The 20,223-nt window shown below is 46.8% G+C and overlaps 5 protein-coding genes across 5 annotated transcripts; 3 read left to right on the forward strand and 2 right to left on the reverse strand.

The window, feature by feature from the left end:
• Positions 1-485: 485 nt before the first annotated feature.
• Positions 486-6,497, forward strand: BHQ10_001643 (uncharacterized protein; the record flags this gene model as incomplete). The annotated part of the gene is made up of 16 exons (XM_040873702.1): positions 486-639; positions 697-704; positions 760-873; positions 933-1,076; positions 1,129-1,511; positions 1,569-1,779; positions 1,834-2,438; positions 2,501-2,532; positions 2,585-2,848; positions 3,637-3,786; positions 3,908-4,617; positions 5,082-5,391; positions 5,458-5,552; positions 5,615-5,706; positions 5,759-6,251; positions 6,306-6,497. 16 exons carry the CDS (start codon positions 486-488, stop codon positions 6,495-6,497), a joined length of 3,957 nt encoding a protein of 1,318 aa, XP_040730148.1.
• Positions 6,498-6,720: 223 nt separating this feature from the next.
• On the reverse strand, positions 6,721-7,494 carry BHQ10_001644 (uncharacterized protein; the record flags this gene model as incomplete). Its single annotated transcript, XM_040873703.1, has 2 exons — positions 6,721-7,351; positions 7,487-7,494. 2 exons carry the CDS (start codon positions 7,492-7,494, stop codon positions 6,721-6,723), a joined length of 639 nt encoding a protein of 212 aa, XP_040730149.1.
• A 1,229-nt stretch (positions 7,495-8,723) lies between these two features.
• BHQ10_001645 (uncharacterized protein) lies at positions 8,724-10,370 on the forward strand (the record flags this gene model as incomplete). Its single annotated transcript, XM_040873704.1, has 2 exons — positions 8,724-8,811; positions 8,869-10,370. 2 exons carry the CDS (start codon positions 8,724-8,726, stop codon positions 10,368-10,370), a joined length of 1,590 nt encoding a protein of 529 aa, XP_040730150.1.
• Positions 10,371-15,883: 5,513 nt separating this feature from the next.
• On the forward strand, positions 15,884-17,799 carry BHQ10_001646 (uncharacterized protein; the record flags this gene model as incomplete). Its single annotated transcript, XM_040873705.1, has 2 exons — positions 15,884-17,417; positions 17,477-17,799. 2 exons carry the CDS (start codon positions 15,884-15,886, stop codon positions 17,797-17,799), a joined length of 1,857 nt encoding a protein of 618 aa, XP_040730151.1.
• Positions 17,800-18,479: 680 nt separating this feature from the next.
• BHQ10_001647 (uncharacterized protein) lies at positions 18,480-20,022 on the reverse strand (the record flags this gene model as incomplete). The annotated part of the gene is made up of 2 exons (XM_040873706.1): positions 18,480-19,566; positions 19,631-20,022. 2 exons carry the CDS (start codon positions 20,020-20,022, stop codon positions 18,480-18,482), a joined length of 1,479 nt encoding a protein of 492 aa, XP_040730152.1.
• Between the last annotated feature and the right edge of the window lie 201 nt (positions 20,023-20,223).

Raw genomic sequence — 20,223 nt, forward strand, 5'->3', positions numbered from 1 at the left:
CGCTCACCAGAAATTGAGTATTTAAGACCTAATAGCTGTGTGACTGTTAAAGAAAAGATCGGAGAATAAACCGGTGGTAGGCTTAGGCATTACGGGGATATACTAGGCTAATAAGGCCCCTGCCAAATAGCCGAGCCGAGACGATCAAATCGGCTTCAACAAAGCGAGTTCCGGACAGGTACTCCAGACTCTTTCTCCGCATTCTTGAACTCTCCTCTGTGAGCTGTCCCACGGTTTGGCTGTTGTGCTTGTGCCATAATCTACACGCCATATAGCCTACTGTGTCCGAAAGAGACTATTTATTCATGCTATAAGAGGCTTAATTGGGGCCTGTTACTCAACTGCTTCTCCTCCGATTTCGGGATCCTTTGTGTGCTACAGCGTACAATTAATGACTAGAGCCAGCATTCCATTCTACCAATCACACTTTTAGAGTCTAGCAAATAAGCTATCTTCTAAAAAGAGTCGGAGGAAAGGGGATGACGATGCGGGCTAAGTTATTTCCACACGTTGCGGTCCGGCTGTCAAGTGCTCGCACTGCTAGCTTTTCGACATCTTCAAGAGCGCTTGGCTATGCTGACACGCTACCAAACTTGAAGATTGGTGCGCACACAAAGGTCTTATATCAAGGATTTACTGGTATGTACTGAATTATTTACTGTCCTCAGCTGAGCTCAACATTAACTTTTTTTTCAGGTCGCCAGGTAGGAACAGCCTTGTGAGATACTGCGCTTTTCAGTACTAACCTTACCCTCCAAGGCAACTGCAAATGTCAAAGAGTCATTAGAATGGGGCACCAAAATCGTTGGAGGTGTCAAGCCCGGGGTGGAGGGTGAGCATCTGGGCTTGCCTATCTTCCCCTCGGTGCGAGTAGTAAGTTACACTAACTCCATTGTAGTTGCATAGTCATATGTACTAATAGGATATAAAAGGCCAAAGAGAAGTCAAGTCCGGATGCATCTGCTATCTATGTGCCAGGAAATCAGACGGCGCAAGCAATTGAAGAGGCGATAGAAGCCGAGATTCCTCTGGTCGTTGCCGTTGCGGAACATGTTCCTGTTCATGATATGCTACGAGTATGTGGACTGTGCTTTATAGATATTGCGGCCGTTGTTAACGCTTTTCTAGATCCATTCCATACTTCAGACACAGTCCAAGACGAGATTAGTAGGAGCTAATTGTCCTGGTATAATATCTGCCGTTGGCAAGTGTCGTATAGGATTTCAGCCTTTGCCATGTTTCACGCCCGGTAGAATCGGAGTTATTGCCAAATCTGGCACGTTGAGTTACGAGGCTGTAGCGTCATTGACCCGAGCTGGTTTGGGGCAGAGTCTGTGCATTAGTATGGGAGGTGATGTTTTGGCGGGAACAAACTTTGTCGATGCGTTGAAGGTCTTTGAGAATGACGGGGACACGGATGGCATTGTCCTCATTGGAGAGATTGGTGGCACTGCTGAAATAGATGCTGCAGAATGGATTAAAGATTACCACAGGAGGACGAAGAAACCGAAGTGAGTTTTGCATTTCCTGAAGATTGATTGATATTTGCATCTGATGATTATTCCAAGACCGATAATGGCCTTAGTTGGAGGATTGGAGGCTCCTAAAGGCCGAGTAATGGGACATGCTGGAGCATGGGTTGCACCCGGCGAGCCTGATGCCAGAGCTAAATATGACGCACTCCAAAAGGCTGGGGTCACTCTTGTGAGCCACCCAGAGAAATTTGGACCTGGAATGAAGAGCCTCTTGGGGAACACCGGACGTGTTTCAAACACTAGCGTAAGTAGGCAACTACAGGCCTCTGTTTTGAAATAGTACTGACATAAGGTGTAGACGACACCGACATCAGCCGGTCAACGCAGAGGGTTTCACACAGTGAGACAGACTAGAGACAGAGTTCAACCTGTTCAGTGCCGTTTCCTTCACATCAAACAACATCAAGCGTTCGATATGCTTGAAGTAGCACAAATCCAATCGCAAGCGAAAGAGGCTTCCTCAGAAGACTTTCACCTATCAATTACTGTTGATCGAACATATCTTTCGCCCTGCGTTACTGTCTCGTCTGGTAGTAAATCTCCAGAATCATCATTAAGAATACCGTTCAATTACGAAAATCCCGAGTTTGCCACGAATACAAACAAGGCAATTCAATCTGAGATTGTCTCATTCCTGGGCTTTGAGGCAGAGTACCAAGAGGCAGTGCGCAAGTACTTGCAAGAGCTTTATAAGATATTTAAGGATAACGAAGCATTTGCGTTAGAGACAAGAGCTTCATTTTCGGCAGGCAAGAAGATAGTGGTGCACGAGACAAGATTCGGATTTGATGATGCTGCCTACAAGAGCTCTGGACGACATGAAAAGCTACATCAGCTCCGTGATGTTGCTGCTGAGGTTACTGAAGAAGTCAGAGCTGAGAAAAGTGGTATAGTCTATGTGAAGTACGTTCTATGATGTGGTCAGAGAGTGAAAGTTGACTAACATGCTGGTTGAACCTTGTCAGACTCGACGGTGAAGGAAGTATTGGTACACTGGGTAAGTAATTTCTATGCGTGTGTTCTTGAACATAACTAACTATCATTCGCAGTCAATGGAGCCGGCCTTGCCATGAACACCGTGGATGCTCTGATCCTGAAAGGCGGCAAACCAGCCAACTTCCTCGACACTGGCGGTAAAGCCACGGCGGCCACTGTGAAAGAGTGTTTTAGCATATTGTGTGAGGATGCTCGCATAAAGACGATCTTTGTCAACATCTTCGGCGGATTGACCAGATGTGACATGATTGCGGAGGGCATTATGGATGCTTTCAAAGAACTCGACATGAAGGTACCCGTCGTTGTACGATTAAGAGGTACCAACGAAGAAAAAGGGCAGAAATTGGTTAGAGTGTCTCTCGTTTCTTCATGGCATTGCGTTACTGACAAATGTGTGTTTGTAGATTGCCGAAAGTGGACTTCCATTGCATGCCTTTGATAGCTTCGAGGCAGCAGCAGAGAAGGTCATCAGTCTTACTAAAGCTTAAGCGTCATGATCGATTTTCAACAAGTTTAGAACAATCTGGATTTCAGGAGTCTCAAGACAATGGTTGAGAGACTTTCGGCACTCGGGTGTCGTGTTAGGCACCAGTATTTGGACTTGGAAAAAATTGCCCGTCGCATTATGCCAGCACGTATAGAATAGATCTAGTCTGCTAGATAGAAAGATAGCGAATACTCAGCAATTATGATTATTGATCAGTCAAGATTTTATGTTGGGATTCTAGTTAAAGTTGCCGAGGTATGTTCTGAAGCTGGTTCCGCGATGGACGGAATCCGGCCGATAGCTACCAAGATTTCGAAGAGAAAACATTGCTAAACAATAAGAAAATTATTCACCAGCTATGCTTTCCAATGCCGATCAGGTACTGGGTGATTTCACTTTCCAGTACAACAGTCGAACATTCTGATACACAAAAATAGAGCCCAGTATCGGGCTCTCGGCAACCAGCTCGGAGTATCAACGTCTTTTGTATGGGGAAAGGGTCCAGGCTAGCCCCGAACGGTGCGGAACTCCGCTGGTCCGCTCTCGGTCTCTTTTTGAGCTCTCAGATAAACATCCCGCCTCAACATTTTCATCTCTGAGAATTGTCGGTCTGCACAGCTCATACGGCCGTTATTGAGGATCTGAATTATCCACTGGGGGGCCTCTGTGGTCTGTTTCCACATGTTGTCCACCAGATCTACTGGGCGGGCCATCGCTGGCGCCGTGCCTACAAAAGTGCCGCTCCCCTCGTCCAGCTGGAATATCCTGGTGCGTAATAGCCAGAGACGATTACTATCTACAAGATCTTCTACCGGTAGGCCTTCCATTTTTTACCATATATTTCAAGGTCATCACCCCGTACAGCGTTTCTGACAATTACTACGAATAGGATCAACGGTCCCGAAACCGCGGTCCAGAATACGTCGTGTCATCGGATTCACCTCCCTCGCCGTATTTTCATATTTCGTTGGATCGGCTATCCCGCTTAATAGAACAGTCATGGAAATCGTCACTGGCGGCATTCCTTCCGACGAGGAATCCCTCACCATCTTTCGGCCAACGGATGAAATATCCCAAGAAATCGAAACCCATATCATGACACACCCATTAGCTCAGAAATATCGCAATGACCCGGCGTTTACTGAATCGCGACCGCACATGAAAATCCCGGAGAAGCTTCGTGGGCGACACTTGATTACGGGTACTCTGCTTGGGCCGAAACGGATGGCCGTTCCGCCACTAGTTTTTCTGGAGGAGAACGGAAAGGAAATGATTGCTATCACATATTTGGGTCAAGAGGTGTGCGGGCACCCGGGTATCGTTCACGGAGGACTGTTGGCGACCATCTTGGACGAGGGATTGGGACGTTGCTGCTTCCCTGTGTTACCAAACGGTATCGGGGTCACTGCAAACCTTAGCATTGATTACCGGAAACCTGTAACTGCCGATAATTACATTGTCTTGAGAGCCGCGACAGTCAAACACGAAGGTCGTAAGGCATGGGTTGAGGGGCGTATTGAAACCTTGCCGGAAGGTGATGAGGAGCCGATCGTTCTTGTGGAGGCGAAGGGGTTGTTTATCGAACCGAAATACGCAGGTGTAAGTCATCTTGAGTCTTCAATAGGGTTGCGCGTTCTTAACATCATTTAGGGCCTATCGAACCTCTACAAAGCGACTCGGAAAAATGTTACATAGACTTTGCGCGGCGTTCGAGGATGGTTTTTGGAGTGGTTTCGGTTTTTCGTAGCATGTTGTATTTGTTACGACTGGTAATCTGCATAGACATTAAGCCTGTAATATTTCTTATATGTTGAACCAGTAAAGTTGATATTGTCGCCAGGCACCAGAGTGGTTGTAGGGTGGAGTCTGTGTGATGACGCCGGACGGAGATCCAATAGCAACCTTGGAACTAACTAAGTCCCGACTCCCCCATCTTAAGCTTCCCAAGCTCAACCTCAACAGCTCTCACACCTTCCGATATTTCCGCACTTCGTGCCCGCTTAAGAACGAGCGCGGCAGCAGGCTCGAACTACACCAGAAATCTGGTTCAGTAACACCTATAGGCGACCGCAAACATGTCGAAAAACACTCTGTACCAGTTACTTTCCCTCCCCACCACGATCGTTCCCTCGCACCACCATGACGACGCCCTCGAAGCTATCTCCTCAACGATCGGTGTCGATGGATCGGTCTCTTCGTTCCCCATTCCTGAATTCAAGATCGGCACATTAGATGCTTTGGTGCAGCAAGCGGAGGAGCTGGCCAAGTTAGAGGGTGTCTGCCAGGCCGTCGTGGGCAAGGTCGGAGAAGCGCTCAAGGGTGTCTTGGGGAATGATGAGGAGCAGATTCAGAGGATGAAGACGGTCAATGATAGTACGTTACTTTCTCTCTAGTGTGATGTGGAAAGTCATCCTTTGGGTTTTGCTGATTGAATAACAGAACCCGTCGACCAGTACCTCCGTACATTTCAATGGAACAAGGTCAAGTACCGAGCCGATAGATCGATTGGCGAATTGATTGATCTTTTGAAAAAGGTAGACTTGCTATGATCGGTTCACTGGTGTGTAATTGTTAGACTGGAACTAACGAGCAATAGGAAGCTGCCAGCATTGATAGCGACATCCGAAGCAAATATTCTCAGTATAATCAAGTCAAGAACACCCTGGCAACATTACAACGCAAACAAACGTAAGTATGTACCGCGAGAATTTCTGTTCACTCGCTGACTTGTTTCTATTAGCGGAAATCTAGCATCGAGATCCCTAGCATCAATTGTCGACCCGCAAAAACTGGTTCACGACTCGGAATATTTAGAAACACATCTCATCGCCGTCCCATCCCAACAAATCAAAGACTTCTTGAAGCTATATGAAACGATATCTCCGATGGTGGTGCCACGGTCTGCGAACCTCGTCGCCGAAGACGACGAATTCAGCCTGTATGCCGTTACGACGTTCAAGAAACACGGCGCAGAATTCACCCATAAGGCTAGGGAGAACAAGTGGATACCTCGCGACTTCAAATACACTGAAAGTGGCCGGGAAGAAGAAGCCAAGGAGGTTGAGCGAGTGGGCGGTGACGAGCGCAAACTTTGGGGCGAGACGATCCGACTTGGTCGGACAAGCTGGAGTGAGGCTGTCATGGTCTGGATTCATGTCCTGGTATTGCGCGTCTTTGTTGAGACTGTGCTCCGATATGGATTGCCTCTGGATTTTGTTTCTTCTATTGTCAGGGTGAGTCTTCCATGCCATTCCTCGTAAGAGAGGCAACTATCTAATAACATACAGACAACGTCGAAAGGCGCCGAAAGAGCAAAGAAGAACCTGGACAATAAATACAACTATCTCGCCGGAAACGCGTTCGGTCGCGACAAGAAAGGCCGGGTCAAGAAGGACGACCCGAATGAGATGCAGGTAGCAGGTGAAGGAGGCGGAGCCGATTATACGGCGTATGTGTACTATGAGTTTGAGTTTGAATGATTGCTACATATTGAAGTCTGTATATGTCTTTTGGAATCAGAGCAATGCATTTTGATAGAGGGTCAGTAGTATGCGTGTCTAGTTAGGTGACTACGTCTGTACAGAGAACCTGAAGGTCTAAACTTTTTATCATTCTAGATAAATATGGACATGAAAGGTAATTACAGAAGCATGAAGAGATTTTGTATATGAACAGGGAAACAGAAAAGCACAATCATGATATCTAGTTGGCAGTCTTTGCTGGCAGGTATCCCTTCGAGTCGAGGTAAGCAATAATCTGAGCGACAGCCTCCTGAACAGTGACTTCGTGATTCTTGATGTGCACCTCGGGCTTGAGAGGAGCCTCATAAGGAGCACTGATACCAGTGAACTCTTTAATTACACCCTCCCTGGCCTTCTTATACAGACCCTTGGGGTCTCTTTGCTCAGCAACCTCAACGGGGACATCGACATAGACCTCGACGAACGGTAATCCAGTCTCTTCACCAGGAGTAGGCACCTCATGCAATTGASGAGCCGTATCTCTGTCCACACGGTATGGAGAAATGAATGAGGTAATAGCGATAGAGGTACTGTCAGCAAACAGTTTTGCGACTTCGGCGATACGGCGAATGTTCTCATTGCGATCCTTCTCGCTGAATCCTAGATCCTTGTTGAGTCCGAAACGAACGTTGTCGCCATCGAGGCGGTAGGCGTGTACGCCACGGGTGCTGAGGAGTTGGTGCTCTAGTTCGACGGCGATGGTGGATTTGCCGGAGGCTGAGAGGCCGGTAAGCCAGATTGTGAGGCCTTGTTGGTTGCGGAGAGAGGAGCGCTCGGAGCGGGTGAGGGCTGCCGCGTGGTATGTGATGTTTCTGTTTAAGTTAAGTCAATAATCTGATGAACTGAGTGATTTGAATTGGAGCTCATGTCGCTGCTAGAGAAAGTATCGCGATTGTCTGTATCTCCAGCATGCGATGCGGGGAAGTAGACGAGGGGCAGGAACATACGTTGCCATTTTTGATCTGATGGATGGAATTGCGGTCTGGTTTCCGTAGTTCGAAAGGAATTTATATTGCAGAGTAATCCGAATCTTCACAAGACAATTGAGATAGTATAAAAGGGTATCACGAAAAGGAAGTTGTAGATGTTGTTCCATAGATCAAGGAAAAAAGAGGCCGCATCGGAGAATCCCAAAATGGTAAGGCGCAGGAACAGCGATGGCGTGATTGTGGAGCTCTACTTAGCCCTAATTTCCTGTTTGGGAATGCCTCTCGATATGCTAGTTTCCCTTCTATACTCGGGTTTCTGATATGGTCAAGTCACTCTTGGTCTTTATGGACTATACAGTGTTTCTTGTTCTTTCCAAGTGTGCTTTACTGAAAAGAGCATACGTCAAGAGTCTCTTTTAGGAAGTTTCATACCTTAGCTCCATTCCAAATATCAAAGCAGTTGCAAGGAATAGCACAAGTACATTGTGTGCTCTTCACATGCCTCAATAAACAGACAAAGACTTGGGAGCTTCTCAAGTTTTAAGACTTTGTCTATCCTGATCCCTCGTTGTTATTGCAATGTAGCAATAATGAAATAATTTTTCTATGCAGTGAGAGAGTTGTGGTAATCATTGCTTTATAAACTACCTAGATACAGTACCATCCGCTTACCACAAAGATAAGAATTAAGTGACCGGCTGTGAGCAGACACAGGTCATAATTGTATCGAGCTAAGGGATTCTCCCTGAAAAGGGCATCAAAAGAAGTCATAATAATTCTTATTATCAGGGAGACTGATTAACCCCAATCTACTCACAAAAGTGTCAGGATAACCCTTGGCCATTTCACACAAACAATGGCTCTTTATTGTATTATTTCCTCGTCAATAACCTGTCGGTCATTCCAGTAAAAAGATCAATGAAACAAGCAGACATTGTCAGTCTTCCCCAGCGAGTGATACGTCCAGAAAAGGAACTCTTCCCTCTCATCAATGAGGTCTGCCACTCCCATATGAATTACTTTTCAGATTCCATCATCACATTCAAACATCTATTAGCCTCGAAAAGTCGAGATTACCTGTAAGTATACATCCGAACCTGTTGTCTTTGGACTGGGGTTATCTTGGAGACTGATACTAACTCAGCCATCTCGATCATAGCAGACGCACAAACTCAAGCAAAAACTTTCTTTTCTATCAATATATTCCAAGCTACTGATTTCAATATCCTGCTGAGAATCCAGAATCGCAGCATCAATGGTGGTCGTTTCATCCCGTGGGCTCGAACCGCATCGGACGCCAATGCCGTCCATGCTGGATTATTTCAAGATGCGTCTTTCTCCTGGTAAGTGGCTGGTTAATCCGAGATTCCAATCCCGACGCAGTCTAATCAGCTCAAAAGGTACACGGCACAAGAACCAGGTCTTTCCCTGTCAGATGCCATACACTTTAGGGCTACAGTTGAGACTCTTGAAGCCTACCACGGCGGGAAAGGTCTTTTTGGTCAATAACAGCCCGATTCTAAGCATGCTTTTGCACGAGAAGATCTTCAAGGTTGGAAGTCAGGCAGTTAAATCTGCAGAATCGCCCACCGAGGCACAAGGACAGAACATCGACGCCCTGCCTGAAATGGAACAACCTGCAGAACCAACATCTGAGACAGAGGAACAGAATATTTGTGAGCTACCTCAAGCAGATGAATCTACCTCAGGGGAAGTAGAACCAGCTTTAGGTGCTGAAGAACAAGAAGATCAAGCCCTAGAAGACAAATGGCCAGATTGGATGAGTGACACTTCGTCAGTTTATACTTTCACGGTGACAATTCTTGACAAAGTTCTCTCTAGTGGCGGCCAACATCCCATTGTCAACTTCGGCAATTTCAACTGTGTATCAGAATCAGAGAACCCGATACCCCCTGAGTATGAGGCAGGCACTGAGTTTCTCAATGCAGCACTGAAACAGGCCCCGTCACCACGACCAAATACTCCATCAACAGCCGATACTCGCTATCAACCTCATGAAGATCCGCTGGATTTTATAAAGACGCGTCTTACCGAGAAGAATCTAGAGAAGAACCGAAAGGCTTGCATGCCGTCGATTCCCATCCTCCCACGTTTTTATCATTTTATGAAGAATCCTAGACACCCCGACCCTTGCCAAATGCCCTATGATAGAAATGGGACGCCATTGGGGTGTTGGGATGGTTGTCCAGACTGTGAAGTATGGCCCTCGGATTATGGTTCAAGGATTTGGCTCGTTAATAATTGGTTTGAGACCTACTTTACGCCTCATGAAATGGATATGTGTGATTTTCTGAAAAATCCATCACATCCTTCACTCAAATACCCGGAGCCTGATCCGAATGATGACGATGACGGCAATGTCACAGTAGACAAGCGCGAACACGATGAGGATTTTCTGATGGGAGCCGAAGGGCCCGATGATTTCCCTGGTTTCAAATGGCTATATGATAATGAGCCCGAAGATACACACCAGGACGTCGTCACTTTGTTGGCTCAATACATGCAACTTTGGGAATGTATTCATGCTGATGGAGGTCGTTATGGATTCGACTACTACTACGGTGAACGTTGCAATGCCATCATGAACGAATATGAGCCCCACGTTCTTCCCAACGTCGGGTTCGGCGCCGAAGATAAAATGCATGTTCTTCGTTATCCGGGGATAGATGATATGAGCAAGCCTATATGGCATACTAGTGGCTCCCCGTGGCCGATGCAGTGTGATTACAATACTCGTGTAGAGTACACTAGGAAGGAATACAACCGGAAGATGCTTATGTTTCGTGGACAAGATGAAGCACGTCAGCGATATATCCAGCAAGTGAGGGAAGCTGCTCGTTACGAATACGTTCAGAAGGGACATGTGGAAGAGGCGCAGTGATCTCTTATGGGCTGGTGGAGAGATCTGATTTACTTCTTGGTGCACATGTGAAGCGTGATGGTTGTTTACACATGAGGGAGGAATCACATTCAATGTTCATAATAGCTAGTATTTTTTGTTAATCCACATTGGAAGTCTACTAAAAAGTCATATTTTAAATAATATTTGACATTATCACCAAACAATTTTATTTATGTAGTCTGCCATTCAGATAACACTTTGAGGACCTTCTGACAAGGATATTGATATCCTACTGAGAGCTTCTTTACGGCATAAGAATACATACCGATGTAGTATCAGATGATGCTCGACACCCATATAAGGAGATACTGAAAGAATTGGCTAGGTACACAAAAGAGGTTCTTTGTTCGAAGCCAACTCAACGAAATCAATGAAGCTCACCGGTACATGTAGCTGCTTTATTATTATGCGATGACGAAGCATTCCTTGCCTGATATATACGATCCGGTGAGCCAATATTGGTTAAAAATGCAGAGCCTTTTCACCGAGCTCCTAATCTTTAATGAAAATTTCTGGTAATCAACATCGATATCAGTCTACATCAAATCTGGCACCATTGCAGGATGCATACATACTACATGTCGATATGTCAGGTAGCCCTATCGCCTAATGTTACCTTCTCGGTCCTCGTCAGCATTCCATCTGAAACAACACTCACATCGATCAAGGCAAACTCGCAAAATACTTTGTATGGCATAGTAGACATTGATGAGATATCTTGGTTTAAAGTTGACAACCACATATCCCTTGCGTCCCAATGATCTGCACTAACCCAAGCCACGCCAGTCTGGACTCGGGTTTGGCCGTGTCTGCTTCCATGGCTTGAGGTATATATTGGTAAAGGGGACTTATCCCTTGATACGATCAAGCGGTATAGACGATGTATGTGTTCGAGTAAAGGCACAGGGCCAACAACACATTTGATAGTAACTCAGTTAGACCGACAACCACTGAAGTCAAACAACCTTGGAAACATCAATAAAGTTTAGAAACAAATGCATCCACGACGATCATATCGTGGATTCCATTCCATCGCTCCACAACCACGATTTTCTGAGCGTCCATACTTCCATAGCGTGGTCACGGTCAATCCCTTCTCATTCCATTGAACCCAACAGAGAGTGGAGGGATAGATCTAGAACAGGCTTAGCTGTCAGCCTTTGACCCCTTACTTTGCATATCTCCCTTTATCGGGTCGATATAAATAAGCCAAGTAAGAGATCTGACCGCGTGGCTGCCATTCACCATTTCCTCCGTACTTCATACATATCTTCATGATACACTGAAATCATGCAAAAAATAGACAACACAGGTGGTCTGAGTAGCTGTCCATTCTTAGCAGAAGTTTAACCGTTTTTAAGAAATAAAGGGGCCCCTTGCTGAGGTGAGGGATATCAAGATGCTGTGCTCTGTACACACCGCAATGCCTCTTTTTGACTTTCACAGAGATATGTCGCATCTTTTCATGCCTGATTACATGTAAAAATGTATTTAATATCCGTATCTTTCAATACACCAATACCAAAATCCAGTGACGGCTCTTTCTGGAAAGTCTCTCGAGTGACACTTGGTGACCCCAACGGTGAACCGTCATACATAACTCGCCACAGTTGAAAAGGTGACATGCCATGGCTGTTAGTGTTTCAATAGGCGAGCGAGTTCGTACAACATGCAATAGCTAGCTCTTCTCTTCACAAAATTTTCTCATGTCATTCGCGCCAAAGTCGGTCTAGCACGGTATACCCTCCAAGGCTGGTAAATAGGCTTGGCAGATCGACACTGGGGCTGAACGTTGGAATTGCAGCTAAATATATGGTCTTTGTTTTTGCTCTGAGAAAAGACTGAAAATCACGCAATGCCATTCCTCTTCCCCAGAGTAATTCAACTCGATAAAATGATAGACAGTTCTAAACTACATCGATTCTCGGTGTGTCCGTTTTATCTTACTTGCATACGCATGTACGTAATAGTAATTACATACATACAATACTTGTACGTAACACATAAACCGACTAGCGTACCACGCTAAGGTCGATCATCCACAAAATCAAGACAAAAAACGCCTTCGACGCCATTCCCGCCGGACCTTGTATTCATACCGTTACTAAGCTCATGTCATGGTTCTCAACGAAGAAATAGCAACTACGTCAAGGCGTACATACATTAATTACATAGTAGACGATTTGAAGAACGCATGATGTACACTCAGTTCAGGAAATCTTCTAGAAGGAAGCGGGACTTGATGATTGTGTCCTCAGTTTTTGATTGTGATTGACATGTCAAAGGATTGCTACTCCATATGCCGGTGGATCTATCCACATCAGTGCATACTTCGAGACTAACTAAACGAACAACGTATAATACTACACTGTCTGTTCTTAAGCGCCGTCGTTAAGGACTCGTAGTTCATAGTCTTTCAGCAAAATACTGCGGAGTACTCTAAAGCCCGAGCGACTACCGACAGTTCGTAGACCCAGCCAATCCTCAGAGCAGGGAAAACTCTCCTAGCTCTCAGCCCGTACATGCCCGGAGTGACAGTTCATCATTGTAGCAATCTAGCAGAATTTTGGTACTACCTACATTGTGCGAGTGTCGTACGACAAACGACCGTTCCGGCTTATTGGTAAATAGGTATTTCGACAGGTTACATTGTCCGACGAACTATGAAACTCTCAAGACTTGAGGCATTTTTCAAAAAGGAAGTCCTAGGTATATCCTTGGTTGCACAGAATATTGAATATCTCCATCTCACAAGATTTCTGCCCAAACCTTGTCACCCTGCCTGACGGATTTGATTCTGGGTGCTTCACTGTTGGTGGTGAAGCCAAAACTCGAATTCTCCGCATGATCGCGAAACTTTGTCCTTACCAGACACGGAAATTGTTCGCGCAAAAGAGTAAAAGCAAAGCAGCTAGCTGATGCAAGCTATGCCGGAGCCGCGGATGCAACGACACTCTATTCTACCCCATGGGCCGGAATGTTTTTCTTCTCGAGCAACGTGTCTCTTACCCCGTGGGATCTCCAGACTCGTTTCCTTGGGTTTGTTGGTTTGCAGTGTTTGCATGAATGACTCGTGAAGGTGGTTGACGATGTGGTTATGACGTCGTAACCAGGGCAGAAAAAACAAGCTTTGGAGCCGCCACTTCTTTTATTATGTTACTACCTCCTTACCAAACTTACTAGTTTCTGTAATGGTTTGCTTAGTCACTGTTACGTACCTTGGTTCCGGCAAAAACAATTTAAGGGCTCTGATGAACCAAGATACAGTTCAGCACTTGGTCTCAAACCAAACTCTACCCTAGATGAATTCGATTTTTCGTACATTTTTGATCGGGTTATAGCAATCTATAATATAGACAGATAAAGAAGTTTATAGTGGACCGGAGCGTGACCCGGATCCAAAAACATGGAAGTGCGTACCTGGGATGCCGTCATCGGGGTTCAGGAAAAAAGTACTTCCGGGTAGCACTTCGGCTAGCCTGACAAAAAAACGAACTCGGCCTGCCGAGACCTGGTCCCTATGCCGAAGCCTCCATTTTTCCTTTTCACTTGGGCCCAGAAGGAGTCACTCCTGAACATTCCATGGATCTATGCTACATTTTGACTTTTTTTTTTTTTTTTTTTTTTTTTTCGAGTTGCGTTCCTATTATTTCCCGACTCGTATCGATAAGGAGAATTTCCTCAGTTGGGAAGGTAATTGTGCAACACTGCAACAGCAAGCCACGGCTCCATCCGCGTTCGGACATTCCGTCCAGTCACACGATCAACAAGTCCCCCAAGACGGGTAGATCTAGAGCATTTGTTCTGAAAAAAACCCAGTGTAAAAAAAGGTTACCTTAAGAATAGCACATGTAGAAGAAGAATGCTTGCGTGCGGCCTTAATGTCCTGATCGACGCAGGAGTCTATTGCTCTGTCCCAACTTCCCACCAAAGTTTGCTCACCACAGTCGAGAAGCATTAAGGATGACTAAGCGTTTTACGGAGTATTTGTATTTGTACTATGTAGGCCCAATGATCAGTGGAGTAAGTCAGTGCTTCTTCCCAGTCGACTACACAATGACGACAGAAGCTGGATGTAACAAGCGTCTCTTGAGTGATGATAGCGACTAGTCCGCTTCGGGCCATCGAATGAACATTGTCAAGGCACGATTCGGGGCTCCACTCTGCGCCACTTAAGCCAACTAGGTCTGCGCTCGTCACAGTGCCCTGACCGGCCGGTATCCAAAGTACGGTACATACGAACATTACCAACCTTACCGACTTTTTCCAGGTAGTTTCAATTTGCCTCTTCCAACATAACTATTTGTCAATTGTTGTAAGCAGGGATAGGTGGGAAGGAAGAAGGTATTTCCGCTTGTGGAGGCAAATAACGATTATGCCACACGCTCAGATATTAGTCAGTCCGTCCGTCCGTATGTGTTTATCCCTTGTTTATACCAGCGGAAATACTTTACCGGAATTACCGTAACCATGACTTGGCTGAAGTGAAATGTGGGTATACGGTATCGTATCGATACGATATGGAAAGCCCCAAACCAGAAACAATCCCTTCTTTTCTTTTCTTTTTCACTCTTTCGCTCTTACCTCTTCTTGGGGCCCCAGTTCCTTCCCATGTGCTAGCCAATAGCCCCATTTTTTTCTTTTCTTTTTCGTGGATCTCTGTATCTTGCTCGTTATGTCCTCTCCGGACGCAGCCTTGGTCGGATGCGGACTGGAAAACGTATATGAACGATGGTCCACCCCTCCTCGACACTGGTTTTGTTATTCCTGTTCCTCTCTTAGCTTTACTCTCTAGACAGCAAGTAGAACGGTGATCTTTCACTTTTCTTCTTTCTCTACTTCTATTCAACCTCACTCCAGCTTTTGTTGCTGTGAGAGTAAGCTTCACTATAAACAGCGGGCCTGTTGCCTGAGGCACAACTGTCATCCTACTGTCGATCACCTGTCCATTTTTCGACAGTCACCAAATACTCAGCTTTTGCTCTCGAGGTAAGAGACTTTTTCTATCTAATGTGTTTTGCGCCCTGTTGAATCCACGTGATTGCCTGTCGTGCCTATCGCACCTACCACACCAACTGTGGTAATTGCGCCCTGAGTGCCTTCCTTCCATTTTGGGGTGTTTGTGCTCGTTTGCTATGCAGATTGGTGAGCCATTGGCTCCTTCCTTTTTTGTTGACTCACGTGCACTTTCCTTACAACGCGCCTGCCACACGGCTCCTACACGGCTCCTACTCAGCACCGTCACGGCTGCCCCTCGAGATCTCCCACCTCTTCTCCTGTCTTCTTTCTCTCCTCTTTGTCTTCTTTGTCCTCCCATCACACGCTCAATTTCCGTTAGTTTGGCCATCGTCAAGCCTTCATTCTTTGTACCCAATCGTTCTTTCGACTGGTCGTCGTCACTGTACTCATCTCATCTATCACATTTGCTGATTAATCGTCATCTGAAGTCCATTATCTACTACACGCTGTCTGCTTGACGACATCCTGTCAAAATGGCACCTGGCAATGAAGTCGACCAGGCCCCAAAGCCTGTTCCTGTCGAGACTAACGAAAAGGTCCACGACTCTGAGACCTCCTCCAGCACTCAGGCAGATGTGACTGGCACTGGTGCTCTTGACGCTGAGAAGCCCTCTCGTCACACCCACTGGACCGCCGACAACCAGACTCACGAACTCGAGCCTACTCCTAGTGTTCGTAGTGATGGAAAGGTTCTGCTCCTTGAAGAAGATGTCTATGACCAGCTCGGCTACGGATTTCCAAGCTGGAAGAAGTGGACCATCCTTACTGTCATTTTCTTGGTCCAGGTTTCCATGAACTTCAACACCAGCCTGTACTCCAACGCGCTCGGTGGTATTTCTGAGGAGTTTCACATCTCTGAACAAGCTGCTCGCTGCGGTGCTATGATCTTTCTCGTTCTCTACGCTTTTGGCTGTGAGCTCTGGGCCCCATGGAGCGAGGAACTTGGACGCAAGCCCATTCTCCAGGCTAGTCTGTTCCTTGTCAATATTTGGCAACTCCCCGTCGCTCTCGGTAAGAACTTTGCAACAATTATGGTCGGTCGTGCCCTCGGCGGTCTGTCTTCTGCTGGTGGCTCCGTTACTCTCGGTATGATTGCCGATATGTGGGAGTCCGATAATCAGCAATATGCCGTTGCCTACGTTGTCTTCTCTTCCGTTGGTGGTTCCGTCTTGGGTCCTATTATCGGCGGTTTCTGCCAGGAGTATCTACACTGGCGCTGGTGCATCTGGATCCAGCTCATTTTCGGTGGCTTTGTCCAACTCTTGCATCTTTTTCTAGTGCCCGAAACTCGCTCTACTCTCATGATCGACAAGATTGCCCAGAAGATGCGCAAGAGCGGCGAGAACCCCAACATCTATGGAGAGAACGAACTTACTCCATGGAAAGAGCGCTTCTCAGCCAAGGAGATCATCAAGACTTGGATGCGTCCCTTCCACATGTTCTTGACCGAACCTATCGTCTTGACTCTTTCTTTGCTCAGCGGTTTCAGCGATGCCCTCATTTTCATGTTCATTCAGTCATTCTCTCCAATCTATCAGCAGTGGGGCTTCAGTCCTTCTCAACAGGGGTTGACATTCATCGCCATCCTTGTCGGTTATCTCCTTGCTTGGTTCTCGTTCTTCCCCGCTATCAAGCGTAACGTCCGCGAGCGTCGTGCCAAGCCTGACGATGAAGTTGCTCAGTACGAATCACGACTGTGGTGGTTGCTTTACACTGCTCCCTGCTTACCCATCGGGTTGATCGGTTTCGCTTGGACTACTATGGGTCCACCTCTTCCCTGGATTGCCAGCATGATCTTTGTAGCGATTGTCGGCATCGCCAATTACGCTATCTACATGGCAACCATTGACTACATGATCTGTGCTTATGGCCCATACTCTGCATCTGCTACAGGCGGAAACGGCTGGTCTCGCGATTTTCTTGCTGGTGTCCTCACCATTCCGGCAACTCCATTCTTCAACAACATTGGAGGACGTTATCACATCCAGTATGCGTCGACAATACTGTGTAAGTTTTTCCTCGCCACTTTGACTTTGATCAGAGCACATTGCTAACAAAGGTTCCAGTCTGCATCTCCTTCCTCCTCGTGTTGGCCGTCTACGTGATCTACTGGAAGGGGCCTGCCCTCCGCAAGCGATCTCCTTTTGCTCAGCAGCTCTCCGATGCACGTGCTACCACCGATCCCACTGGCAATCGCTTGACTCGTTTACCAACTGGCTCTCGTGCAAACTCCTTTGCTCGCTCTCAGCAAGAGCTTCGTCTCCGTCAAGCTCTTGGCAGCCGCCAGAACAGCTACTACGGTTCACGTGCTAATTCTCGAGCCAATTCCCGAGCCAATTCTCGCGTAAACTCTCGCCGCAACTCTGTTGCCGAGGTCTCAGAGGTCTAATGACAGTTTCGTTGATTGTGTCTTTTTGGGTCTTTCTTAGGATCGCTCTCCGGGGAGGCAATCAGATACGAATAAACAAATGCAGGCTATGGAGTCAATGAAAAATGGGTTGCTAACGACATGGTTTTGCAAGTGCTTCGTTGATTCTCGAAGATTCTCTATGTTTTCATTCTATCCAGTCTTGTGATGTGCAGGGCCGAAATTCGCTGTTACTGTTTGAGTTGATACCCATCTCTTATTTCTTTTTTCCTAGTGATGCTTCATGGTGCATGGTTTTGGTTGATGAGCGGATGTTTCATTTACGACTGAAGGGGGGCAGGTCATACTACTTTCCAGGTCTCTGCATCGAGAAGCATATTGCAAGTTAGCCTGTTCAGCATCGATATTAGGCAGGAAGCAATTAATTCATGTATCTTATTCGATCCACTATCTGCGCTCGACGGCCAGCCAGTTTCTAATATTGTTTGTATGTATGACTACTATCCGTACGTACCTAGGTAGCTTACATTATACTACAAACAGTTCATGCACTTCTTTTGCATATCTATTGAATGTTATGGTATTCAGAATCTCGAGCATGATATCGAAACAGTATCTCTGTCGCACAGAAGTCCACCAAAGTGACGAAAGTAAGGGAAAACGCTCAAACACAGAATCAAAATTTCTTTAACTGACATGGGTCAAGAAGGACGATGGAATTTACTCTCAATCCACGGCATCGGCGTTACTGTGGCCTTACGTAACTTATTCCTCACCAAGACCGCGACCTCAGTACCCTTCTTGTGCAGTCCGTTCTTGATATATCCCATAGCAATATTGGTGCCTCCGAGCGAAGGACTAGGCAACCCAGACGTGATAACACCAATCTGAGTAGGCGTCTTGTTCTCTTCGGTCACGCTGCTCGGATCAATAATGATAGCACCCTCGCGAGCCGGCGCACCCTTTTCAATAGTAAGACCAATCCGGCGCTGGGAGATGGTCTTGGACGGTTTCGCGAGTTGAGCAAGGATGATGGATGACCCGTTGAACTTGGATGCTGGGGATGACTCGTCTCGTCGCTCTTTGCCGACGACCCAGCCCAATGCGGCCATGGGAGGGGTCTGGGCGGTCGAGATATCGTGGCCGTAGAGACACATACCGGCCTCGAGACGGAGGGAGTCACGGGCCGCGAGACCTGCGAGACGACATTTGTCGGGTTGCGAGATCAGGAGTTCGGTCACCTGGTGCGGGAGATCGGTTGCGCCGTTGGCGGTCGGGATGGATATCTCAAAGCCATCTTCGCCTGTATACCCAGTTCGGGAGATGAGGAGTCGATGGGCTGTTTTGCTTCCGTCGGGGAGTTGGAGGTAAAGTTCTCGTGATTGACCAAAGTATAGTGTGTTGAGGTCTGTCGAGGCGGGGTCTTCGCCTTCACCGGTGTAAATGTATGATTGTAAGAGGGAGGGTGCCAATGGTCCTTGGAGAGCGATGAGGGCACGGTCACTTAGAATCTCCCATTTGATGCTGTCGGCGCCGTGCTCGCTGCGGTAAGCGTCAATTTCAGCTGTGAGGAAAGCTAGATCTTCTTCTCGTCGACCGGCGTTTGTGACGAAGTAGAAAGCCTCGGGCCCTTGTCTGGTAATGACAGTGTCATCGATGATGCCGCCGGTACCGTCTTCGAGGAGACAGGATAGGGTAGATGTGTTGTTAGCGAGTTTGTCGAGAGATGATGGCGTGACTTTCATGAGAAGCGGGAGAGCCCCGGGACCTGTCAGACGGTGCTGGACCCTGTACACAATTGATCAGTTAATCCGAACCCAAGGCAGAAGAAGAAGAAGAAAGGAGGACGAACATATGGCTGACATCGAACAAACTGGCCTTTTCTCTTGTCCAATGGTGACTCTCTGTATGCGAAAGATCGGAATATTGCAACGGCATATCGAAGCCGGCAAACGGGACCATCTTTGCTCCATATTTGAGATGCAAATCATACAATTGCGTGCGATTTAGGGATGTGCTGCTGCTGGAAGACGCATATCTCAGAGACTTCCCTGTGTATGTCGGTACTGTGGCTATTGTTGGCCTGACGATGTGTTGCTGTGCCGGAACTGATTTTCGGAGACCGGTGATAGCGGTAGTAGATGATACCGATTTGGGGATACGACCAGCGACGACGGTAGACAATTGTCGCGCATTCTGAAGAGATTTTGCGCCCCGGTACACGGATCTCGTAATTCCAGACATTTTTTATATTTTTCAATTGATCTTGTAAACTGTGTAGAAGAAAAGAAAAGTCAAAGAAGGGGAAAAGAGGGAAAGAAAAAGGTACACCGCGAGATAAAGCTTGAATGCCGATGCGGAGAAGCGGGCAACTGCTACGATAACGGAAAAGTCACGTGAAGATAAGCCGGGGATGCGTTTACCGACATGCGCCGAAAGAAACCC

The sequence above is a fragment of the Talaromyces amestolkiae genome (assembly GCF_001896365.1).
Source record: "Talaromyces amestolkiae strain CIB chromosome Unknown scaffold2.1, whole genome shotgun sequence".
In the NCBI taxonomy this organism is placed as follows: Eukaryota; Fungi; Ascomycota; class Eurotiomycetes; order Eurotiales; family Trichocomaceae; genus Talaromyces; species Talaromyces amestolkiae.